The 26,286-nt window shown below is 50.9% G+C and overlaps 1 protein-coding gene across 4 annotated transcripts in view; it reads right to left on the bottom strand.

Annotated features, from left to right (window-relative positions):
- The window catches only part of AKAP7 (A-kinase anchoring protein 7), a 307,157-nt gene extending 294,540 nt beyond the window's left edge, over window positions 1–12,617 (bottom strand). For 2 of the 4 annotated variants that reach the window (XR_012801090.1, XM_075597322.1), the window contains exons 1-2: window positions 12,428–12,617; window positions 7,024–7,179 (exon numbers count right to left, since the gene is read on the bottom strand). Coding sequence is in view for 3 of the 4 variants with exons in the window: in XM_075597322.1 (XP_075453437.1) it covers window positions 7,024–7,179; window positions 12,428–12,506 (235 nt within the window). In the remaining variant the exon portion in view is untranslated. The remainder of the gene's footprint in view (window positions 1–7,023; window positions 7,180–12,427) is intronic. The other 2 variants (XM_075597323.1, XM_075597321.1) reach the window with 2 other exon arrangements.
- Between the last annotated feature and the right edge of the window lie 13,669 nt (window positions 12,618–26,286).

Raw genomic sequence — 26,286 nt, 5'->3', positions numbered from 1 at the left:
TCCCTGCACAATGCCCTGAAAGATAATCAATTAGTAGACATATGGAGGGAGCTCCACCCTACGACAAGGGACTACACTTTCTATTCCCACCCACACACCTCATATAGCAGAATCGATTATCTCTTCGTTTCGTGCCACCTGGTCCCTAAGGTCAATCATACAAAGATCCATGATATTTCATGGTCTGACCATGCACCAATTGAGCTCAGGTGCAACAATATTCAGACCAATAGACCAGGCGCAAACTGGAAACTTAATGAATCCATTCTTAAAATACCCGAAACCTGCGAAACGATAGGTCAAGAAATAACTAAATTCTTTGAGATAAACACAGGCTCTGTGGAATCCCATATGACTTTATGGGAGGCTCATAAAGCAACGCTAAGGGGCATAATAATTAATCTCACTGCTAAAAGAAAACGAGTGAGGGATTCCAAAATTCGGACGCTCCAATCCAAATTGAATTCCCTTTCATCGAGTCATAAGACCAATCCCGATCCACTTACGACACAGGAACTTAAAGATACAAAAATTGAATTGAATATGTTATTGACTTCCCGGGCGGATAACTCCCTATGTTGGTCTAAGAGGAAGTTTTATGAAAAAGCTAACAGGCCGGATACGATGCTGGCGCGCGCACTGAAAGATAGGCAATCTAAGTTTAATATCCAAGCTATACGCTTACAATCGGGTGTACTTACGGCCAATCCTAAAAAAATAGTGGAAGAATTCGGTTCATTTTATGGCTCCCTATACGACGGTAAGAAGGTGGCACACAATAACAACACGAGCAGCGCACTAAGAGATTTCTTAGCCAGCTCAAAACTGGAGAGATTGACAGAGCTAGACAGAGAAGCTATGGGCGCTGACTTCACATTGGAAGAAGTGTCGCAGGCCATCAAGGAGCTTAAGCCATCAAAGGCACCAGGCCCTGATGGCTTTTCGGGGCTTTATTATAAGAAATTTTCCGAATCACTTGCTCCGAGGCTGCTCCAAATGTTTAATGCTATCTTAGCAGGAGCCCCTATTCCTGGGGACATGCTGCGGGCGTCTATATCACTTATACATAAACCTGGCAAGGATCCGCTAAATTGTAAAAGCTATAGGCCAATATCTCTAATTAATACCGATATCAAAATATATGCGAAATTATTGGCCAACAGATTAAGTCACATCCTACCCAGACTAATACACCCAGATCAGGTCGGTTTTGTTAAGGGGAGGCAGGCAGCGGATAACACCCGACGATTTATTGATCTGTTGGAATTGGCTAACAAAAATAACACACAAAGCATGCTATTAAGTCTGGATGCAGAAAAAGCTTTTGATAGGATAGACTGGCCATACTTAAAAGAGACGCTCGCGGCATTTGGCTTCGGAAATCGGGTGAGTAGAGCGATTATGTCACTATACTCAGGCCCAACCGCCAGGGTCATACATCAGGGCTTCCCCTCGGTCCCATTTCAAATCCAGAGTGGCACAAGACAGGGATGCCCTTTATCTCCCCTCCTGTTCGCCCTATGTATTGAACCCCTCGCGGCACGAATTCGAGATAGCCCGGATATCTCAGGGTTAAACGTTTACTCCCAATCACATAAAGCGGCCCTCTATGCTGATGATATCCTATTAATTATCTCCAAACCCCTTACGTCATTACCTAACCTGTTTGACCTACTAGATAAATTCTCCAAGGTCTCAGGTTTCAAGATTAACCAATCCAAATCTGAAGCTCTGAATATCAACCTCCCTAGACATACAGAGAAATTACTGAAACTAAATTTCAATTTTAACTGGCAAAAGAACTCGATAAAATATTTGGGGACCTATATCACCAAAGATGCAAAAAGCATCTATAAAGCAAATTATCCCAAACTGATCTGGACTCTAAAACAAGACCTAATCAGATGGTCTTCCAAGAAGATTTCTTGGATCGGAAGGATTCACAGCGTTAAGATGAATCTACTTCCCCGTATCCTATACCTCTTCCAGACACTACCTGTGCCACTCAAACTGAAGGACATACTCTCACTTCAGTCTGGAATATCTAATTTTATCTGGGGAGGTAAAAAACCGAGAGTAAATAAGTTATCTATGAAGAGACCTATTTTAGCGGGTGGCCTAGCGGTACCCTGCCTGTTGTCATATTTTAAAGCGGCTCAATTAAGCCAGGTCATACAATGGCATTCCGACCCCAAATTAAAAAGATGGGTTGAGCTCGAACATGCGGCTTGCTCCCCTTTAGAGCTTAACAATTTGATTTGGCTACCTAAAACATCAAGGAAAAACACTATTTTACCGCTCACCTCAATAGCTAACTCCTTATCTGTTTGGGAAGCATCAAGATTAAAAAACTCACTTACTTCAGCAAATTCCCTGATGTCACCCATTTGGAATAATCCTAGCTTTGCACCGGGTCTTATTGGTCATAATCACTCAATTTGGAAACAAAAAGGCTATACTAGACTCAAAGATCTGGAGGGCCATGATCTAAAAATTAAATCTTTTGACCATATCAGACTAGAAAAAGACATCCCCCACACTGAATTCCATAAATACCTCCAGCTCAGATCATTTTATAATAAATTTGCCCCATACCCCCCATTGGCGAATTTTGAAAAGCTCTGTCGGGCAGAAACCGACACTAAGGGACTCATATCTACGATATACAGAGAGGTAATCGAGCCTGCAATCTTAAAGCACCAATCACCGACATTCCGTACCCAATGGGAAAGGGACCTAGGGGAGACCTTGGACGACGAAGAGTGGAAGGCTATATTCCTAGGAGCCGCAAAAAGTTCTATATGCACCACACTGAAGGAGAACGCATATAAAGTTCTTATGAGATGGTACCTCACCCCACTCAAATTATCTAAGTTTATACCAGGGTCCTCCCCATTGTGCCCTAAACAATGTGGAGGAACAGCTGACCTGTTACATATGCTGTGGTCTTGCCCGCTGATATACCCGCTATGGGAAAAGATCAGAAATTGGATCCAGAGAGTTTTCGATCTCACTATTCCCCCAGACCCGTGGCTGTTTCTCATGAACAGACCCCTAAAGAACCTATCAAAATAACACAATAAACTAATTGCACATTTTGCTCTAGCTACGCGGTGCGAGATCGCAGCACTATGGAAACGCCCCGATATTCCAATTATCCCAAAGATTCGGAATCGTATTTGGTTTATCTGCCAGATGGAAAAGTTAACGAGCTTAGTTAATGACACTGGTGACAATTATCTAAAAGTTTGGGCCCCCTGGCTTGCCCAAACAGACATCCCTGGGGTAGAGCGTAACACAATTTGGCTATAATAGTAATAAATGCGTTCTCCTTTGGGGGCATGAGAACCAACCCCACACCTAGAACCTCATACTCCTTACGCCCAATCACTTATTCTACAGAAAAGCCTCACTAGTTGATACATAGTCCTCACGCTGTCCTGGTGTTCCCCAGATGTATTCTTATTCTTGTCCTTGGATACACCTTCCCCCTCTCCTTCCCCCCCACCCCCTCCTTTACCTCCTCCCCCCCACCCCTTGGTTTTTTTTTTTTTTTTTTTCGTTTTTTTTGTTTATATATTATTATTTACCCCAGTACCTTACACATGACGATTCCCACTCACGTGGTTAAGTAGGGCTCGAAAAACTACGTGAGTTTATTATGCTTTTGTTATTGTATATGATATGCTAAATATGCACCTGATGTCTTTTTTTTTATGTATATCATGCATTTATGTATAATAAAATACAAGTTATAAAAAAAAAAAAAAAAATCATGACACGGTGTAATATGTCATGTGTTGTTGTTCATCTGAGGTTGTATTTACCTAATTTTTAGACCTGCTAAGGAACAGATGATTGTTATTATGTCCTGATATGTAAAACCATAGAATTCAAAGAGGGTGTACTTTCTTTTTCACACAACTGTATGTCCTGGATGTATGTCCTATTATGTACATTCATATATTTTGTATTATATCATTCATTTAAAATATGCATTCATTACAATTCCCATTTACTGACACTGTCTGGCAATATAAATCTGATACATTTGATATTGTCATTGGCCTTGGTTACAATATATTATTGATTTGTTATATTATAGTAACATCTTTCATCTGCTGATACAACTGATTGCAGTTTGGGGACAATTAGAACAATAAACCCAAATTAGAGAGATACTATAAATACTGCCAGGCAGTCTCAGTGCAAGCCACCCCTGATGAAGTGGCTGAGTGCTACAAAACGCATACGGTGGCTTGCACTCAGCTGTAACAGGTTTGGAATCATTTGCACTATACTCTATTATCAGCCGGAGAGCTGTGAGCAAGGGACACTATCTGTGAACTCTGCTTTTCTAACATAAGGCTGCTAGCTTGCAGCACCTGTGAGTATTTGTGTTTCAATTTCTCCTACAATCCTCATGTGACCAGACGGTATAGCACTCCTATAAGAACGGGGTGACCACCCCCCTGGTGCAACCTATAACTCCCAGCCGTGTGTGCTCTGCAAATCTGTGGGGAGAAGAAACCAGCTGGCCAGAGACAAAACACCTGCCTTCCCTGTCTGGAAGTTTAGATGAATTCAGATATTGAAGTGCCCATCGGCATCTGCTAAAAGGGTTTCTACATCCAACATGCCACTTTTGAATTTGGAGCGAGAACACCTGACTCCGGACTAAGGCTGCGGCCACGCTGCCGCTGAGCGCGCTCATGCTCGAGAGCGGTGACGTCACCAACTCTCCAAGCATGAGCGCTCGTCTGTCCTTCTGCAATTTGCGAGTGGGGGGGGGGAGGGGGGGACGTGGCATTTAAGGGAGGGGGCGTGTAATTGACTGGATCGGGGCGTGTTATTGAAGGAACTATCGTGACGTAATTTTGGGTCATGTGACTCTTCTGAGCGCTTGTTAATCAATTTTACATGTCACCCCAAGCACTGGGCATTGCAGAGCGTACGTACATACGAAGCGTCAGCATGGCCATGCTCAGTAGATTACATTAAAGTGAGCGCGTCAAGCATGAGCGCGCTCAGCGGCAGCATGGACATAGGCTATGGGTCAACAGGTACCTTTCTTCAGTGTTTTGTTCATAGGAGCAGTAAGGAATCTTCTTCCTATAAGATTTGCCTGACTTATCCAGATAGTGTGGTTTGGTCACTGTAACACGTAGCTCCCCACAAACGAGGCACGACCGCAGGGCTGAGGTAGGGATTGATATAGAACGCCGACCACAACCGCGAGGGCGCGTCTACAGTGTAGGATGGTCTTGCAAGCCGGGTCGGGGTTATAGAGGACAACATAAACGTGGTACTTGCCGGCTCTAGGAGCGGAGAGTAGCGGATCGTTGGGGTACGTAGCCAGGGTCAGGATTGGAGAGAGCAGAGTCGTCGTAAAACCAAAGCCAGGGTCAGTGCAGGAGAGTATCACAAAGATCCAAGACCAAGGCAGAGTCAGGCAGCAAGGGAAAAAGCAGGCAAGGCAGGATGCGGATACAGCGTCACAAACAGGAGTTATGCTCGGCGATGAATGAGAGTTCAGACAGGGTAAAAATAGGACCTCCCTCCAATGGGAGGCAACCAGGAAGTGGAGGTGCCCTCACTGATAGGCTGCTGGATTGTGCAGGTGTGTCCTATTGTGCAGCCGAATAGGAGTGGGGTGGAACCTCTAGAGCGCGGGCGCGGGGCATCCTGCTGACGACCCGGTCGCGCGCCACGGCACCCGCGTCAGTGCAGGGGTGGAGACCGGAGGTAGGACCCGAGGAGAGAAAGGAGGAACGTATCCGACCGCTGTGCTGCGTAACTCCGTCAGAGCATGGGCGGAGTCGGGGGGCAGAGACCACAGAACGCCGAGGAGAGTGCGTACCGCGCATGCGCCGCGCGTCGATGCCGCCGGGGGAAGAGCGCACCTTGCACACAGGTACCGCGGAGACAGATGGAACCCGCGCGCCACGCATGTGAACCACCGCTGACATACCCTCTTTGAGTGCTGCTATAACCGGAAGGACAGGTGAGGGTTAAGGGGACAGAACCGCCGGAATGGCGAATCCTCACAGTCACCCACACTGTGCATTTATAAACACTCAATTGTTCTAGACTGCTAGGCATGCATGCATTTTCCTAGTATTTGTTCCACCTATACAGCAGAATCTTCCGAGGTCCAGTGTTTGCCAACATCTGCAAATAACTGTTCATTCTAGTGGACCCTGCTCAGTTTTAACTAGTACCAACTGGTAACCAAATGGTTACAAACAGATATAGTGTTCTGATCTGTGCTTTTTAAATTGCGTTTTGTATCTGTTTCAATCTGCCATCAGTAAATTGATTGCATTTTGATCATTGGATTCTGGATGTTTTTCTTATAGATGGAAAGCAGGGGTCTCCAGAGCCAACTCACATTGATTTCAGCTCTGGGGACCACCTACTTCCTGAAACTTAACTCTGAAGGTGCTGCCGGTTCTGCATAGAGGTGTAAATCCCCCATGTCATGCTGGTCAATAGGAAGCTGCATCTGATGACATCGTAACTGCTTATTGGGTCACATGCCGCGGCAGATTTAAGCCTCCATATTGTTCACCCAGCAGCACCTATGGAGGTATCTAGGGAAGTAGGGAATACCCGGATCTTAAATTAACCTGTGCAGCTATGCAGACCCACTGCTGCTCACCTACAAAAAGAAACAAACCCTAGGCTAAACTGCTCCTTTAGCCATTCGAGTGCCGACCCCTCCAGCCCAATGCAGTCACGTGACTGTGGTAACCATTTTTTCAGTAAACGGAAGTCCTCACATGGCCGGTCGATTCTACAGCTCCATGGATGAAATGTAACCAGGAAAAACCCCAACTCTCCATGGGCATGAAATAGTCACTATGTCATGGGGCCCCTGGAGTGCCAGACCACATGATGTAGTCTTGGCGCACCCAAAGGGTTAAACTGCAGACTGATTATTGGACTTATGCAACGTGAAATCTAGATATTAATAGAACAGACTCTTTCAAGACACCACAAGAACTAAAAAAAGAAACTTACTTTCAAACAAAGCACCAGTATCTGCAGTTATAAAAGGCAGCTCTGTTAACAAGTTCCCCACCGATCCCGGACTGTTACACCTTTCTTTCTCCTTCTTCTCCATCCTTCTAATGTTCTTCTTCTGTGACCACCCTTGCTGCACATTGTCCAGTTTCTCTGAAAATTGAGAATGACCAAAAATTATTTTTAGACATTTCACGATTTCTGCCACCTATAAGCTGTACAGACACCGTCCCCTTGCTTCCATTCAGATGAGGGGAGCTTAAATCTTCCCGAATAAGAGGAACACGATTTAACAACATATTGATCAGGGGCCCAGAAGTATCTACGAAGAGTGGGACGTTTACTATTTCATAGACTAGCAATGCAAAAGTATGTAAAATGCATCATTTATTTTACAACACGGAGTGGATATGGGATAATCGTCATTATCAACATGCAAAAACAACATAATCTATTTCTGGCGCAGATGCGCAATTGGTAGAATTACGGTAAGAGAGTTAACAGATTTTAATTATCCTGATCAAGTTCTAAACAACTAGTATAGCAACAAGAAAATCTGCTTACTAAGTGCTCCAAACGTAAAGAAAAAACCCAGACTAGGGTCTGAATTATTTAACTTTTTTTTTAAAACCTTTTTTTATTTTTCTTATATTTTTGAGACAGAGACAACTGGGTGGTTGGCATTTGTTTACATTTTTAAATATATTTTATTATTTATCTTAATATATAAAATCGAAAGGTTGGTACTAGCTGCGGTGAATCTGATTGGTCCTCAGCCTCTGGCCAATCAGATTGGTGGCTCTATGACGTCACCCAACTCTCTCTCTCTCCCCCACCGGCTCCCGGAGGGAGGGGAAGCGCGGCGCGGCCCTCCTGCCCCAGCCGCCAACGCTCACTTCCCTCCCTCCCCGGCGGGGGGACAGGCAGTGGGCAGCCAGCCTCCGGAAGGACCCCCTTCCTCCTGCAGCTGCCCCCGGTAAGATGGCGGCGCACAGCGGACAGGCGGGGGGTGGTATTCAGTCAGGAGAGAGGGGGGGGGAGTTAGTCAGGAGAGAGGGTGGGGGAGAGAGTTAGGAGAGAGGGGGAAGGGAGAGAGGGAGTCAGGAGAGAGGGGGGGAGAGAGGGAGTCAGGAGAGAGGGGGGGAGAGAGGGAGTCAGGAGAGAGGGGGGGGGAGGAAGGGAGTCAGGAGAGAGGGGGGGGGGGGAGTCAGGAGAGAGGGGGGGGAGGGAGGGAGTCAGGAGAGAGGGGGGGGAGGGAGGGAGTCAGGAGAGAGGGGGGGGAGTCAGGAGAGAGGGGGGGGAGTCAGGAGAGAGGGGGGGGAGGGAGTCAGGAGAGAGGGGGGGGAGGGAGTCAGGAGAGAGGGGGGGGAGGGAGTCAGGAGAGAGGGGGGGGAGGGAGTCAGGAGAGCGGGGGGGAGGGAGTCAGGAGAGCGGGGGGGAGGGAGTCAGGAGAGAGGGGGGGGAGGGAGTCAGGAGAGAGGGGGGGGAGGGAGTCAGGAGAGAGGGGGGGGAGGGAGTCAGGAGAGAGGGGGGGAGGGAGTCAGGAGAGAGGGGGGGAGGGAGTCAGGAGAGAGGGGGGGAGGGAGTCAGGAGAGAGGGGGGGAGGGAGTCAGGAGAGAGGGGGGGAGGGAGTCAGGAGAGAGGGGGGGAGGGAGTCAGGAGAGAGGGAGGGAGTCAGGAGAGGGGGGGAGGGAGTCAGGAGAGGGGGGGAGGGAGTCAGGAGAGGGGGGAGGGAGTCAGGAGAGGGGGGGGGTCAGGAGAGAGGGGGGGAGTCAGGAGAGAGGGGGGGGAGTCAGGAGAGAGGGGGGGTCAGGAGAGAGGGGGGGAGTCAGGAGAGAGGGGGGGAGGGAGTCAGGAGAGAGGGGGGGAGGGAGTCAGGAGAGAGGGGGGGAGGGAGTCAGGAGAGAGGGGGGGAGGGAGTCAGGAGAGAGGGGGGGAGGGAGTCAGGAGAGAGGGTGGGGAGGGAGTCAGGAGAGAGGGGGGGGGAGGGAGTCAGGAGAGAGGGGGGGAGGGAGTCAGGAGAGAGGGGGGGAGTCAGGAGAGAGGGGGGGAGTCAGGAGAGAGGGGGGGAGGGAGTCAGGAGATAGGGGGGGAAGGGAGTCAGGAGAGAGGGGGGGGAGGGAGTCAGGAGAGAGGGGGGGAGGGAGTCAGGAGAGAGGGGGGAGGGAGTCAGGAGAGAGGGGGGGAAGGGAGTCAGGAGAGAGGGGGGGAGGGAGTCAGGAGAGAGGGGGAAGGGAGTCAGGAGAGGGGGGGGAGGGAGTCAGGAGAGAGGGGGGGAGGGAGTCAGGAGAGAGGGGGGAGGGAGTCAGGAGAGAGGGGGGGAAGGGAGTCAGGAGAGAGGGGGGGAGGGAGTCAGGAGAGAGGGGGAGAGGGAGTCAGGAGAGAGGGGGGGGAGGGAGTCAGGAGAGAGGGTGGGGAGGGAGTCAGGAGAGAGGGTGGGGAGGGAGTCAGGAGAGAGGGTGGGGAGGGAGTCAGGAGAGAGGGGGGGGAGGGAGTCAGGAGAGAGGGGGGGGAGGGAGTCAGGAGAGAGGGGGGGAGGGAGTCAGGAGAGAGGGGGGGAGGGAGTCAGGAGAGAGGGGGGGAGGGAGTCAGGAGAGAGGGGGGGAGGGAGTCAGGAGAGAGGGGGGAGGGAGTCAGGAGAGAGGGGGGAGGGAGTCAGGAGAGAGGGGGAGGAGGGAGTCAGGAGAGAGGGGGGGGAGTCAGGAGAGAGGGGGGGGGAGGGAGTCAGGAGAGAGGGGGGGGAGGGAGTCAGGAGAGAGGGGGGGGAGGGAGTCAGGAGAGAGGGGGGGGAGGGAGTCAGGAGAGAGGGGGGGGGAGGGAGTCAGGAGAAAGGGGGGGAGGGAGTCAGGAGAGAGGGGGGGGGGAGTAAGGACAGAGGGGGGAGGGAGTCAGGAGAGGGGGGGGAGGGAGTCAGGAGAGAGGGGGGGAGGGAGTCAGGAGAGAGGGGGGGGAGGGAGTCAGGAGAGAGGGGGGGGAGGGAGTCAGGAGAGAGGGAGGGGGGAGAGAGTGTCAGGAGAGAGGGAGGGGGGGGAGGGTGTCAGGAGAGAGGGAGGGGGGGAGGGTGTCAGGAGAGAGGGAGGGGGGGGAGAGAGTCAGGAGAGAGGGAGGGGGGGGAGAGAGTCAGGAGAGAGGGAGGGGGGGAGGGAGTCAGGAGAGAGGGAGGGGGGGAGGGAGTCAGGAGAGAGGGAGGGGGGGAGGGAGTCAGGAGAGAGGGAGGGGGGAGGGAGTCAGGAGAGAGGGAGGGGGGGAGGGAGTCAGGAGAGAGGGAGGGGGGGAGGGAGTCAGGAGAGAGGGAGGGGGGGAGGGAGTCAGGAGAGAGGGAGGGGGGGAGGGAGTCAGGAGAGAGGGAGGGGGGGAGGGAGTCAGGAGAGAGGGAGGGGGGGAGGGAGTCAGGAGAGAGGGAGGGGGGGAGGGAGTCAGGAGAGAGGGAGGGGGGGAGGGAGTCAGGAGAGAGGGAGGGGGGGAGGGAGTCAGGAGAGAGGGAGGGGGGGAGGGAGTTTGGAGAGAGGGAGGGGGTAGGGAATCAAGAGAGAGGGAGGGGGGGGAGTCAGGAGAGAGGGAGGGGGGGGGAGTCAGGAGAGAGGGAGGGGGGGGAGTCAGGAGAGAGGGAGGGGGGGGAGTCAGGAGAGAGGGAGGGGGGGGGAGTCAGGAGAGAGGGAGGGGGGGGGAGTCAGGAGAGAGGGAGGGGGGGGAGTCAGGAGAGAGGGAGGGGGGGGAGTCAGGAGAGAGGGAGGGGGGGGGAGGGGGGGGGGAGTCAGGAGAGAGGGAGGGGGGGGGAGTCAGGAGAGAGGGAGGGGGGGGGAGTCAGGAGAGAGGGAGGGGGGGGGGGAGTCAGGAGAGAGGGAGGGGGGGGGGAGTCAGGAGAGAGGGAGGGGGGGGGGAGTCAGGAGAGAGGGAGGGGGGGGGGGAGTCAGGAGAGAGGGAGGGGGGGGGGGAGTCAGGAGAGAGGGAGGGGGGGGGAGTCAGGAGAGAGGGAGGGGGGGGGAGTCAGGAGAGAGGGAGGGGGGGGGGAGTCAGGAGAGAGGGAGGGGGGGGGGGAGTCAGGAGAGAGGGAGGGGGGGGGGAGTCAGGAGAGAGGGAGGGGGGGGAGTCAGGAGAGAGGGAGGGGGGGGGAGTCAGGAGAGAGGGAGGGGGGGGGGGAGTCAGGAGAGAGGGAGGGGGGGGGGGAGTCAGGAGAGAGGGAGGGGGGGGGGAGTCAGGAGAGAGGGAGGGGGGGAGGGAGTCAGGAGAGAGGGAGGGGGGGAGGGAGTCAGGAGAGAGGGAGGGGGGGAGGGAGTCAGGAGAGAGGGAGGGGGGGAGGGAGTCAGGAGAGAGGGAGGGGGGGAGGGAGTCAGGAGAGAGGGAGGGGGCGGAGGGAGTCAGGAGAGAGGGAGGGGGGGGAGGGAGTCAGGAGAGAGGGAGGGGGGGGAGGGAGTCAGGAGAGAGGGAGGGGGGGAGGGAGTCAGGAGAGAGGGAGGGGGGGAGGGAGTCAGGAGAGAGGGAGGGGGGGAGGGAGTCAGGAGAGAGGGAGGGGGGGAGGGAGTCAGGAGAGAGGGAGGGGGGGAGGGAGTCAGGAGAGAGGGAGGGGGGGGAGGGAGTCAGGAGAGAGGGAGGGGGGGGAGGGAGTCAGGAGAGAGGGAGGGGGGGGAGGGAGTCAGGAGAGAGGGAGGGGGGGGAGGGAGTCAGGAGAGAGGGAGGGGGGGGAGGGAGTCAGGAGAGAGGAGGGGGGGGAGGGAGTCAGGAGAGAGGGAGGGGGGGGAGGGAGTCAGGAGAGAGGGAGGGGGGGGAGGGAGTCAGGAGAGAGGGAGGGGGGGGAGGGAGTCAGGAGAGAGGGAGGGGGGGGAGGGAGTCAGGAGAGAGGGAGGGGGGGAGGGAGTCAGTCAGGAGAGAGGGAGGGGGGGGAGGGAGTCAGGAGAGAGGGAGGGGGGGAGGGAGTCAGGAGAGAGGGGGGGAGTCAGGAGAGAGGGGGGGAGGGAGTCAGGAGAGAGGGGGGGAGGGAGTCAGGAGAGAGGGGGGAGGGAGTCAGGAGAGAGGGGGGGAGGGAGTCGGGAGAGAGGGGGGGAGGGAGTCGGGAGAGAGGGGGGGAGGGAGTCAGGAGAGAGGGGGGGAGGGAGTCAGGAGAGAGGGGGGGAGGGAGTCAGGAGAGAGGAAGGGAGGGAGTCAGGGGAGAGGGGGGGGAAGCCTGAACAGCTGTGAAGAGGGGGGGAAGGGAGTTGAGAGGGAGGATGGGGGAGGCAGAACATTACATCACGGGCAACGCCGGGTATATCAGCTAGTCACTATTAAAAATTCATCGTCTCTTTATTTTTTCCATTCCTAAACTCCAGTAAAGCCTGTTTCACGCCGTGGGCACGTCATACTGTCAGCAGCGACGTCATGCACTAGTCAGGGTCGGCGTCATGGACAAGTTATGTCGCCGGACCTGTCTCCTCCAGCTGGGCTGTAGGTATCTCTTCCTCCGCCGCCACCCACGGAAGCGGAGCCGAGTCTGAGCGATCCATGAGAGGCAGAACCCGGGGGGGGGGGAGAAGGGGCTGAGGACCCGCAGCGCAGTGAGGCAGGAGGCAACACGTGACGTCACGACACGCCCAACACGTGACGCTAAAGAGGGAACGGAAGAGCGGGCGGGGTGTGCCCCACATCAACAGCTCGAAATACGGATCCGAGCAGAGGACAAAAACAGAGCCGATAGGCGCGGCAGAGGAAGACGGTCTCTCTCATAGCTACAGTACAAAGTACATGATTCCGTGGGTACTGAGCATGGAAGGAGAGCCCCAGTGTTTGTACCACCATATGCTGCAGCAGGAACATTTAGAAACGGTCAAAGCTGCTATAAACGTCTGCAGAGATTTCCATAACCTTCATTTCAAATTACACACAGGAATGTATAAAAACTTCTGGCTATTGCACCATTAACCCCTTTACTGCCAAAGGGGCGTGCCACACATTGCCTTTTTCATGGTCGTAGGTCCATAGGTCATATCCTAGGAATGTGCAGTGACAATTGCCCTGAACGCCAGGTTACAGGTTTTACACACAATGCCAAGAAAACAAGTATGCACCTTGGCCGGGAATCTCTTGTTAAATTACCGTGTGTAAATTGGTACTAATCTGTTTGATACGCTTGTTATTGGTTTTCGTCTCTGTTGTACTGTCCGGCAGAACATATTGATGCATAATTTAAATAAAAAAAGATATACTAATGGGCTAAGAGGGGGGAAACAAGAGGACCTCAGCTAGTGCCATATGGGTGGAAAGATTTTGGTGCTGAGTCTGGTGCTACTACTGGTATATATTGATATAAGGTAGACCTAAGAAAAATAACCCGGCTATTGAGAGCACTCAAAGACCCCAATTGATGGAAGGTAAATATGTAGTAATTAAAACTTAATTTTTAATAGTGATTAAATTAAAATAAGGTGGTACATATAAATGACGAACTAAGTACTAAAAAAATGTTGCCCCGGTGGGCTAAGGGCCAGTTAGTAACTTGGTAATGGTTTGCAAACACAGAGGTTAATTACCTCAGAAAGTGTATGTGCCAGTTTACAGAAACCCCAGACAAAATGTATATGTTTGAGTGGTTAGTTGGTTAATCCTATAATAATGTATAAGAGAGCTCCACCGACCAAAACAAGCCTTGACAAAGCGCGCAAAACCATCGTCGGCTCAGGCGTTCTCTCAATTAGACCACACAAGAACTCGGAGGGTAATTTACTTTTTGTTGCATGTACCGTGAGCAGTGGCTAGAAAGACATTATACCATATTTCCTCGATTCTAAGACGCACCTTTTTTCCCGTTTTCACATGTCTGAAATAGGGATGTGTCTTAGAATCGATGTACTAAAAAAAAACCTGCTAGGGGCCGCTGCAGAAGGAGGGCGCTGCAGCTTTCAGCGTTTTACCAAAAGGCGCGGTGTAAGGAATCCGTTCCTGATTTTGGCTAGAGCTCATTCTTGCAGAGTTGGTGAGCTCATACACAGACCTTCCCTTGGTTTTGCAAGCACTATCACCTGTGCTTGCAATCACTGCAACTCTGTCTTTTTGCTCTGGCATTGGAGGAATTGCCACACACCCCTTCCTTGGGATTGGCTATCTGCCCTTCTTATACTGGCCTCTCCCTCTGACTTATTGCTGAGCATAACCCTAGATTGACTAGGATGTAACTGTGTTTGCCACAAGCTACTTTGCCTTAGCCTTGCTTTGTTCATGAGACCTGCATTCACCCCAGGCAGAGGTGTGCATTTTGGTTCCTGTACTGAATCACTGGATCTCCAGTGCTAGTCTTGCCTTGTTAAGGAGACCAGCTGCATTCACCCCAGGCAGAAGTCAGCTTCCAGGTTCCTGTGCTGAAGCGCTGGGCCCCCAGTACCAACTTTACCTTGTTCCAGAGACCTGCTGCATTCACCCCAGGCAGAGGTCTACTATCTGGTTCCTGTGCTGAAGCGCTGGTCCTCCAGTGCCCGCCTTGCCTTGTTCCTGAGACCTGCATTCTCCCCTTGGAGAGACCTTATCATGGGCTGCTCCTCGCGCAGAGGCCATTACCGCACTTCAGCTGCCACGCTGATGCGGTTTGCTCCTGTGGTGTGCTCCTGTTGCCGAACTCCAGCCTGGACATCAATTTCTCTACCGTCTCCAACCCTGACCCTGGTGTGTCAAAGGACTACCCTTGCCTCTCCAACCCTGACCCTGCTACGAATGACTGCGAACTGCGCAATCCAGAACTGGCTTCGTGGTCTACGGTCGGTGTATTCACATCCCCACCTCAGCCCGCGGTCCGGTCCCGGTTTGTAGCGAGCACATCCGTTACAGTATGCTCAGCCCCACAAACTCGGACCGCTCTGTGGTGAGGGTGGGAATGTTCCTGTCTGAAATACTGTCTGAAGACCGGTTCTTGTTTGAAATAATGCCTCCGCCTGAAATTCAGTACCTGTTTAAGGGTCTAACACCGTCTGAAAGACTGCTCCGTAAGGAACTCCTTATTAAGGCCCAGCACCTTTAGAGAGTTAAAACAGACCCTGCTATCCTGTGTCCCTTCTCCTGGTTCCCCTGTGACTTGGAAAAAAGTGAATCCTGTGCAACTGGCGCAGGCTCAAAGTACGCTCCATGAACTCCTAGCTTTGGATCTGTGCATAAAAGAGCATGACCCTCTCCTCGCCAGCTACGCTGTTACTGGACGGTTTCCCTGCGCTACTAGCCCTGTTGCTAAACCTCTGGAGGTGCCTCCTCCTGAAAATTACCAAACTGATTTTGTTCCTCTAAAGCCAAAAGAAGAGTTTGCCATGATCCTTGGTTTTGATTCTACCTCTCACTTCTCTGACTCTGATGTTTTGCCTGCTTCAACCCCTGCTTGTAAACCCTTAGAGGCAGCCTTCGTGCATTCTTGTAATCCTCAAGCCAATGTCACCTTCCTAGAGCCTGAAGATGAACCTTCTATGCCCCCAGTTTCCAAGTTAGTTCCATTTTTCTCTGACTCTCATGCACTGCCTGCTTTAACCCATGCTAGTTCTCAACCCCTAGATTTAAAGGCAGACCTCACACATTTTGCCTCTCATGAGGTTCAAGTTGCTGACCCTGTTGAGGTTCAATGCTTTCTTTCTCCTGTCCCAGATAAAGTTCCTGCTATTGAGTTCCCTGAGACTTCTTCTGAAATATTGATCCCAGTTGAAAGTGATGCTCATGAGTCTGCTTTAGCCAAGAGCCAGCACGCAGATTCCCCTGTCTCTGATACTTTTACTACACCCAATGCTATTCCTCCTGTGTCTCAGACTTTTGCAATTCTTGTCCTTGACTCTAAGTCTGTCTCCTTGGAACCTTTTACAACGATTAGCTCCCCTTTTACTGCCCCTCAGGCTATCCCTTCAGAGATCAGCTTATCTGCCTCTGATCCCTTAGTACGCTCTGAGTCTCCCCTTACTGCTTCTAATGATTCTCCAGCACTTCCTGTGTTAACCTGTGCCACTACTATAACTCCTGATGTAAATCCAGGCTTCCTGCCCTCCGACTCCCCTGTTGTCTGTGAGATGCCTATCACCTTTGCTAAAACTCCTGTTTTACAAGGTGTCTTCCCTGTTATGTCTGTAATACCTGCAATTTCGTTAATTGATTCCAAGACCCTTGCCACAGAGTCTCCCATAGAGCCTGATGCCTCCACTATGGATTCTCAGACACCCACTTCAGAGGCAAGCATAACTTTCTCTGATTCTATTGAAGTACCTAATCTAGCCCTTGTTGTTTAACAAAGACCCACTTCAGATACAAGCGCAATCTCCTCTGATTCCATACAAGTACCTAGTCTGGTCCTTGCTGTTTCACAAATTCGCACTTCAGAGACAAGCGCAATGTCCTCTAATTCTATCGAAGTACCTAGGCCTATTCCTGCTGTTTCTCAAATCTCCACTTCAGAGATAAGCGCAACTTTCCCTGATTCTATTGAAGTGCCTAGTTTGGTCCCTGCTGTTTCTCAAATACTCACTTCAGTGACCTGTATACCTTTTTCGGTCCCCTGTGCTGTGCCTAGGGTAACCGCTGCTGTCTCTTAGGCATTCATTTCTGGAACAAACATTTCCCTCACTGACAGTTCTGCAGGTCCTGTTATAACCATGGATGTTCCTAAGATTCCCACAGCAAAGCATCATCCCTCCCTCCATATTTTCCCCATAGTACCCCATGCAACCTCTGAATCCGGGATTCCCACTCCTCAGGCAATACTGTCACTGACTCTCCCACAGTATTTGAGGTATCCGCTACAGAGTGCATGGCTGCTACTACGAACTCAGGGTTATCTCTCTTGGAACCTTCTGTAGTACCTGTTTCTCCTACAGATTCAAAGGAACCAGTGTTTTATAACTGAGTTATACTTCTCTGATTCTTCCACAATATTTGGGGTACCTACTACAGATTGCTCTACTTCTGCCGCAAACTCAGGCTTAGCTTCCAGTGAGGTTTCACTAGTACCTAATGTATGTACTGCTTCAAAGGACCCTGTGTTCGAAACAGAGGTATTCAGTACTGTCTCTCCTATAGTATCGCGTGAAGCCTCTGACTCTGGGACTTCCACTCCTCAGTCAAGTTCGTGTTGTCCTGATCCTTTCTCTGTGCTTTAAGTACCCAGTTCTAAATCCAAGACTTCTGTTTCTAAGTCAGGTTTACCGCTCACCTTACTTCCTGCTGTACCGGATAAAGTCTGTATGGATCCAAGCTTTCTCACTTTGCTAGTAGATCCTATGCCTGCAGGGCCCTGTGTGGTGCCTGAAGTGTGTCCTCTGGATTTCATGTTGCCCTCGCCAAAGATTGAAACACCCCTGTTGGACTTCTTTGCCTTGCCTGTGGTGTCCGTTCCTGTTTCTTGTGCTCCCACGGTGGACACAGGCATGGTTTTCTCTGCTTGTTCTTTGGTGCCTACTGCACCCTTCCCGGATGTCCAGACTTTGGACCAGATGCTCCCTAAACCTCAAATGCCCAGGAATGCTGGCTCCTATCGTTTGCCAGTGCCACGGCAGAAAACGACAAACTCTACTACTGTCACACTCAACTTGTTTGGGATAACGGGCCTGGACTGTATCAAAAGAATTATCAGTATCTTTCAGTGAACCCACCCACCCTCTACCCTTGCTAACCACTGTCCAGATTTCCTTGGGAGTAATAGCTTCTCACAAACTTCTACGTACCCATTTGAGCAATTCCATTGCTCTTCCAGGATGTTCCTTTACCACCACCGACCAACAATCACTCTGTCTTGTCTTGTACTCTGGGACTAGCGCTGACTACCGGGCCCCTGACTTGTGCCTTTCGGACGTCCCTGTTCTGGACTCTCCTGTTCTTGCAAAGCTCTTGATTTCCGAATCATTTTGTGATGCTTTCTGCGCGTCAAGAATCGCAGTACCACCACTCTCATGTCTAATGATGGTACTCGCCAATGAACTGCTGGATTACGGTTCTACTTCCCGCCTAAGACAGTTCACAAACAATTCTTTGCCCCACAGATCTATGGGTGAGCCTGTTCGCCCGGAGTTCTCATCGATGGTACTCGCCAATGAACTGCTGGATTACGGGTCTACTTCCCGCCTAAGATAATTCAGGAACAATTCTATGTCCCTCAGATCTGAGTGATCCTGTTCGCCCGGAGTTCTTACCTAAAGGGGGGGGGGGGTACTGTAAGGAATCCGTTCCTGTTTTTGGCTAGAGCTCACTCTTGCAGAGTTGGTGAGCTCTTACACAGACCTTCCCTTGGTTTTACAAGCACTATCACCTGTGCTTGCAATCACTGCAACTCTGTCTCTTTGCTCTGGCATTGAAGGAATTCCCACACACCCCTGCCTTAGGATTGGCTATCTGCCCTTCTTATACTGGCCTCTCCCTCTGACTCATTGCTGAGCATAACCCTAGATTGACTAGGATGTAACTGTTTGCCACAAGCTTCTTTGCCTTAGCCTTGCTTTGTTCATGAGACCTCCTGCATTCACCCCAGGCAGAGGTGTGCATTTTGGTTCCTGTACTGAAGCACTAGATCTCCATTGCTAGTCTTGCCTTTTACGGAGACCTGCTGCATTCACCCCAGGCAGATGCTACTCAATGCTGCGGCTGCCGTTCCCATGAGCCCTCCTCTGCTACTCAATGCTACAGTTGCCGTTCCCATGAGCCCTCCACCCCCCCCTCTGCTACTCAATGCTGCGGCTGCCAACACCACAAGCCCTCAGCCCCCCCCCCCGTGTGTGTGTGTCCCTCCATTCTCTCCCCCCCCCTTCCGCCCATTCTCCCCCTTCCGTCCATTCTCTCCCTACCCCTTCCCCCATTCTCTCCCCCATTCTCTCCCCCTTCCCTCCCTCCATTCTCTCCTTGCCCCCTATCCCCCATTCTCTCCTTCCCCCCATCCATTCTCTCTCCGCTCACCGATACTGTCTCTCCCCATTCTGTGTCTGTCTCTCACCCCATTCTGTGTCTGTATCTCTCTCCCCCCATTCTGTGTCTGTCTCACTCTAGTGTAGATAAATGTATGCTATTGTCTGCTAGTTAAAAAAATAATTTTGCACAGTTATTTTTTTTACTAAATCAAGGGTGCGTCTTAGAATCTATGGCGTCTTAAAATCGAGGAAATTGGGTATGTTATACTAACCAGACTAGGCAAAATATTGTATCAACATATGTCAACTTATGTATGGTTGTGTGTAATGAGGCTAGTGGTCCGTAACACCACATTATACTGCCAGTTTAAATTCAGGGGAGACAGACCCCCTCTCCTCCTATCAAACAGAATATCAGCTATGAGAATGCTGTGTATATAAAGAGGCAAATGGGTACCAATACCACGATGTATAATTAACCCTGACTGAACTGGTCATGCTTCTAGCTACACTAAGCGGGAACGGATTTCTCTTTTAAACCTAAGTTGCTCATAATGATATACAATTGTTTTGTTAGACAGGAAAAGCCAGAAGGAAAAGGTAGGTCTTACACCGAGCCCGAAAACAGTGGTAAAGTAGATATACACATGTAGTGAGTGACAGAACTCTGAAGCTGCACACGGGAAGGCCCATCCACCCAGCAAAGGGTGCAGTACCCTTGGCATGTAGAGGTGAACCCTCCCTGATGACCTGAGATCATAGCCAGTACCCTGCACAGCTTCAAGAGAATCCAAAATATAGTAGCTTGAAGAGAGACTGCAGATTGGCAGGCTCTTGACCTTGCAAGGTTTAAAGGCCATTATGGCCAACTTAAACCGAACCCGGAAGATCACTGGAAGCCAGTGCAGATCACATAAAATGGGAGTGATATGCTCAAAGCGAGAAACACGTCTCAACATCCAAGCTGCCACGTTCTACACAAGTTGGAGCCTCAGGCACACCAGTAGTCTTGCATATAAGGCATTCCTGTAATTCAACCATGTGGACACAAATGCATGGACCAGCGATTCAAGGTTCATAGATGACAGGAGTGGATGCTCCGAAGCAGTCTTAGATAAAAAAAACAAACTTAACAACTGAGACGATTTAGGCTTGCATGCTGAGAACCTGGTCAAAGAGATTACAAACCTGGGGCACAGGCAGGGGATGTACACAATTTGTTAGGGGAAGCTCCCGAACCCCCTATCTCATACTCTTGCCGAACCCATAATCATTAGTTCAGTCTTGTCAGGATTAAGCTTCAGCCAATTCATCTCCATCTATTCCGCCACATCGTCTAGACACACACTATCAATGTGGTAACAGCTGTTCCTGGGCTGCCCTGGAAAAAAACATAGATCTGGGTGTCATCACCACACTGGTGGCATTTCAGACAATGCTTCCAGATGATATTGCCTAGCCATCTTACATACACATTGAACAGGAGTGGTGACAGCACCGACCCTTGAGGGACCCCAAAGGAGACAGGTCCCACCGGCAACTCTTTGCCCTGCAGGAACAAGGCAACCCATTGTAATGTGTTCCCACTGATACCAGCTAGGTTAGTGATTCTCAACCGGGGCTCTGCGGAACCCTGGGGCTCCGTGGAGCAGTCCCAGGGGTTCCGCCTGGCCGGCCACACTCACTGCTTCCCCCGACTCTCTGCTCTCCTCGGAGCGTGCTCTAGCAGCCCTGCACTTCTGGGAGGGGGGGAGAGGAGGCTGCTGCTTCTCCTTACATGTGAGCTGAGGGAGGGAGGGACAGAGGCTGCTTTTGCTGCAAACGTTGCGTGTGTGTGTGTCCCTGGCTCTCTCCCCTCCGCTCTTCTCCCTCCTCGGAGCGTGCTCTAGCAGCCCAGCACTTGGGCAGGGGGGGAGGGGAGAGGAGGCTGCTGCTCCTTTCTTGTGAGCTACGGGAGGGAGAGAGGCCGCTTTTGCTGCAAACTTTGCTTGTGTGTGTGACCTTGTGGGAGAGGGGAGAGGAAGAGGCAGAGGAGAGAGAAGGAGGGAGGCACAGAGTAGAGAGAAGGAGGCAGAGGAGAGAGACGGAGGGATAGGAAGCAGAGAGGGGGAGAGAGATCGATCCGTGGGGGGTGATGTGAGATGCAAGGGGGGTGATGTTTAAACCAAAATCATTACAAAAGATATACACTTTGTTTATTCAAAAGTATGAGTTAATTATTATTTATTACCCCTACTGCTTTACACGTCTATTTTGTAATTTACCCCTGTCGAACATGTGTTATCCAGATAGGGGTTCCCTGAAATTTTATGAAATACTTAAAGGGTTCCTCCAAACAAAAACGTTTGGGAATCACTGAGCTAGGTCGTCAGACGGTGCAGCAGCACCCCCTGATCAATTGTGTTGAATGCCGCTTAGAAGTCCAACATGACATGGGCAGAAATGCAGCCCTTGTCCATGGCCATCAATAAGTCATCCACCACACAGACCAGGGCCGACTCAGTTCCATGACTGACTCTAAAGCCAGAAGTCAGCCCTTTCCAGACAATCTTCAAGCTGGGTGAAAACTACCCTTTCCAACACCTTCCCTACCATGGGAAGGTTGGAGATTGGATAATTGTTGGCAAGAACATCAACATCTAGACCCACTTTCTTCAGGGGACGGACCAGCACCTTTTTGAAGGCTGCCGGCACCTCCCCCAAAGCGAGGGATCTATTGATAATCTCCACCAACCACGAAGCCACTACATCAATGGTCTCTTTCAGGAGCCATGGTGGACAAGGATACAGGCAGTATAGGGATTCAGCTGGTTCGTGCGAACCTGTACCTAATATTTCCTCTGTTCGCCGAGCCGGTGAGACAACGGAGAGAGCAGAGCTTCTGCTAAGGGGCTGGGCAGTTTGCTCCATCCTGATTGGCTGCATTACACAGCAGGAGCCAATCAGGAGGAGGTAGCAGAAGCCTGGGAGTGTGGCCAAAGAGCGGAGAAAAATCATGCAGCAGAGAGAGGTGAGACTGTGTTAGGCAAGGTCTGTGTATCACCTGTCTGCGTGTGTCTCCTGCCTGTGTCTGTGTGTCTCCTACCTGTGTCTCCCTGTGTCTGTGTGTCTCTTGCCTGTGTCTGTGTGTCTCTTGTCTGTGTGTCTCCTGCCTGTGTCTGTGTGTCTCCTACCTGTGTTTGTGTGTCGCTTGCCTGTGTCTGTGTGTCCTGCCTGCCTGTGCCTGTGTGTCTCCTACCTGTGTCTGTGTGTCTCCTGCCTGCCTGTGCCTGTGTGTCTCTTGCCTGTGTCTGTGTGTCTCTTGCCTGTGTCTGTGTGTCTCCTGCCTGCCTGTGCCTGTGTGTCTCCTACCTGTGCCTGTGTCTGTGTGTCTCTTGCCTGTGTCTGTGTGTCTCCTACCTGCCTGTGCCTGTGTGTCTCCTACCTGTGTCTGTGTGTCTTCTGCCTGCCTGTGTCTGTGTGTCTCCTGCCTGCCTGTGCCTGTGTGTCTCCTACCTGTGTTTGTGTGTCGCCTGCCTGTGTCTGTGTGTCCTGCCTGCCTGTGCCTGTGTGTCTCCTGCCTGCCTGTGTCTGTGTGTCTCCTGCCTGCCTGTGTCTGTGTGTCTCCTGCCTGCCTGTGCCTGGGTGTCTCCTGCCTGTGCCTGGGTGTCTCCTGCCTGTGTCTGGGTGTCTCCTACCTTCTGGTGTCCTGTGTGTCTCCTGTCTGCCTGTGTCTGTGTGGCTCCTGCATGTGTGGCTCCTGCCTGCATGTGTGGCTCCTGCCTGCGTGTGTCTGTGTGTCTCCTACCTGTGTCTGTATGTCTCCTACCTGTGTATTTTTGACTCCTGCCTGTGTCTCCTTCCTGCCTGTGTCTGTGTGTCTCCTGCCTGTGTCTGTGGGTGTGTCTGTGTGGCGCCTGCCTGTCTCTGTGTCCTGTGTGTCTCCTGCCTGCCTGTGTCCTGTGTGTCTCCTACCTGTGTGTGTGTCTCCTGCCTGCCTGTCTCTGTCCTGTGTGTCTCCTGCCTGTGTCTGTGTCCTTCCTGTCTGTGTCTGTGTGTCTCCTGCCTGCTTGTGTCCTTTGTGTCTCCTGCCTGCTTGTGTCCTTTGTGTCTCCTGTCTGCCTGTGTCTCATGTCTGCCTGTGCCTGTGTGTCTCCTGCCGATGCCTCTGTGTCTCGTGCCTGTGTGTATCCTGCCTGTGTCTGTGTCCTGCCTGCCTGTGTCTGTGTCCTGCCTGCCTGTATGTATCCTGCCTGTGTCCTGCCTGCCTGTGCCTGTGTCTGCGTGTCTCCTGCCTGCCTGTGCCTCTGTCCTGTTTCTCCTGCCTGCCTGTGTGTGTGTCTGTGTGTCTCCTGCCTGTGTCTGTGTCCTGTGCTGTTTGCCTGCCTGTGTCCTGTGTTGTTTGCCTGCCTGTGTCCTGCCTCGTGGTGCTGTTTTAGCATTTGTATTGGGCAGGATTGTTTTGCAGGTTGGGGCTTTTGATTAATAGGTGCAAAGGGCTGGCTTTGCATAATCTAGTTGTAGTTTACTTTGACTACTTACTGTCACTTGTAAAACACTTTACATTTGTATTTGCACTGGATGCAGGCTGCACTTATTTGCACTGGTTCCCCCTGGTCTCTCTAACCCCCCCCCCATCTCTCTTCCCCCCTGGTCTCTCTCCCCCCCCCCCCCTGGTCTCTCTCCCTCCCCTAGTCTCTCCCCCCCTGGTCTCTCTTCCCCCCCCCTCATGTCTCTCCCCCCTCTCTCTGGTCTCTCCCCCCTCTCCTTGGTGTCTCTCAACCCCCCCCTCTCCTGGTCTCTCTCCCTCTCCTTCCTGGTCTCTCGCCCCCACCCCCCCCTTCCCTGACGTCACCTTTTAAGGGAGGGAAGCCTTCCAATCAGGTACCGTATGCTTCCCTCCGAGACGAAGCCCTATCTGAGAGGGTGAAACGCGTAGAGGGGGAGATCGTGGTGTAGCCCTATGTGTATTGTGCAATAAAGTTTATTGAAGATCATCCGGGAGTTTCTACAGTCTGTCATGTGCAGTGGCGCCGGATTCCTGCCTTTCACTTCCTGATTACCACTGAAGGCTGCACGCACATGCTGTGGAGGAGAGCAGGTCCGAGACCAGAGAGAATGAATATGTAAGGGTTTATTTGTTTATATTCCCCCCTACTCCGGGCAACTCAATAGCCATATACAGCTCCCTCCTTATCAGCTACTTGACGGATTGACACCATAAAGGTGCCTTACAGACAGCCGAAGCGCAAGACAGTATTTCTCATGACCGTATGCTTCCCTACCTTTTTAAGGTGATGTCACATCGGATTGGTGGATGTACCATGTGTCTGACAAATGTGACATCATAGGCCTTATATAAGGCCTGTCACGTCTCATTTCACAGGAAGGAGACGGCGAAGGCAACATCTACTGTACCTGTAGACGAAAGATCTACTTACCGGTAACTTCTTTTCAAGCAATGGAAGATCCTGGACTTCTGCGCATCAAGCTGAGAATCACTGCTTCGTGCATTAAGAGTAAATTGGTACCGCAGCTGGATGAGGAAATGAGCCTTCATCCCGGCAAGGGATATTGACAATAGGATGCCCATTGTTAGCCACATTGGCAATCTGTGCCCCCTTTGAGGGCATAGATAACAACAGTGACAATCAATTGATTTATTGGCTAGTGTTTGTGTTTAATGTATTTATTGCATTGCAATGCTTTTTTTTTATGCATGACAAATGGGCAAAAGCGCTATTAGCCATATTTAGCTAATAGCGCTATTGCCCATTACTCTGTGGTGTGGAGGGGGGTTGTTGGGGGTAGAGTGGGTGATTAATGGGGTAGTAGGGTGCCCATTGATAGCCACATTGGCAATCTATGCCGCTGTTGAGAGCATCGATAACCACAGTGACACAATGGATTTATTGTATTGCAATGTGTTTTATTTCATTTTTTTTTAATGCATCCCAATTGGGAAAAGGCGCTATTAGCTATATTTCGCGAATAAAGCTATTGCCCATTTGTGTGTGTGGTGATGGGGATACAGGGGGTGCGTCATGGGGTAGTTGCCCCAGGGAGGGGGGTTAGGCCTCCTGGGTAGGAGGGGCTAAGCCCTTAATTACCATAGCTGTTACTACCTGCTAAGGTAATTAAGGTGTTACTGGCCAGTAGAAAGCGTTACCCTTCAACTGTACCTTTTTAGCAGGTGCCCTACATGTTTTTGTGTTCTGTTAGAAGGGAAGGGAAGTGTGAAGGTAAGAAGGTGTTCGCTGGAAGGGAAAGCAGGTGTGTTATAGAGGCCTTGCGCGGTCCCCCGGCATTTAATTTAAATGCTTGGGGGGAGAGCGCGGCAGTTATATCTAGCACGCCACCCAGTTTGCACACCCCTGGGTTAGGGGACTTGTATTGAAACTTGTATTGAAACTCCTTGGAAGTAGCTTAAGCCAGAAAGGCACTACAGTGGTACCGATTTCTAATGGCAAAATGTTTGTTGGGTCTGTGTATTTGTTTATTTTTATGGCATTTCACGTTAATTTACACCTGGAATTCTAACTAGTCAGAAAGCTAAGTGCCATAAATCTACATTTAATGTTGAAGACCAAGGATTCTTACAAACAATGTATTTTATTATATTCATCTTTCTCTGTGTTAATATATTTAGCCAGTATGTAAAACATAACTTTTCAGATAAAGAAAAAAGTGTGTCAGGCATTAATGGTGTGGTATTAACAAATGCACACGATGAACCAAATTATATCTAGGGTGAAGCTTGATATTGCATCAGGGCCAAAAGAGAGAATCCAGAGTAATGGTACAAATACCACAATATTAGATTTGAAATGAACAAGTGCAACTTGGCCTTTAATGTAAGCAACTATTGTATGAATCAATACATGCCGTTTTAGACAGGGTACTGATTATTGATAAACATGTGGCTGGGTCATGCAAGGAGACAGTTGTAAGCAGAGGATACCAGTCCTATTCCTGAGCAGAATTCCTGTGTCAGTTGTATTACATGTCTCCAGCATGTTGCGAGGTTATGTTTCTCTCAGTAGCATGCCTCATTTGGCATTGAGATTGCAGTGAATGTTGTGTAACTTGTGTTGGAATTTGTTGTTCACCTCAAGCAAGGTAAACATGACCTCTCTCTCCCACAACAATGAGGTATAGAATAAGGGAGAAAAAGGATGGCAGAGCACTGCGGTGAGAAATTGTAAGGGCTGGAGGCAAACAATTAAATAAAAGTGTATTTAAGAGGCACAAAGCGGACACCTAAAGGTTAAAAAGTCCCCTGACGCATCTTACACCGTACCTGGCGCTTTATCGAAGAGTAAGGGTTTTATTTCTATTTTGCATTATGCACGCATACAATATGAAAGGCAACAGCATCTTACAACAGAGGCTCCTTTCCCTGTTGTTTTGTCTGAAGCACCTATTCCCATTATGTGTTATAATATTATGTCGCGTATAT

The sequence above is a fragment of the Ascaphus truei genome, chromosome 4 (genome assembly GCF_040206685.1).
Source record: "Ascaphus truei isolate aAscTru1 chromosome 4, aAscTru1.hap1, whole genome shotgun sequence".
Classification (NCBI taxonomy): Eukaryota; Metazoa; Chordata; class Amphibia; order Anura; family Ascaphidae; genus Ascaphus; species Ascaphus truei.
Note: the sequence above shows the minus strand (reverse complement) of the source record. Positions and strands in the feature narration are given on the sequence as shown.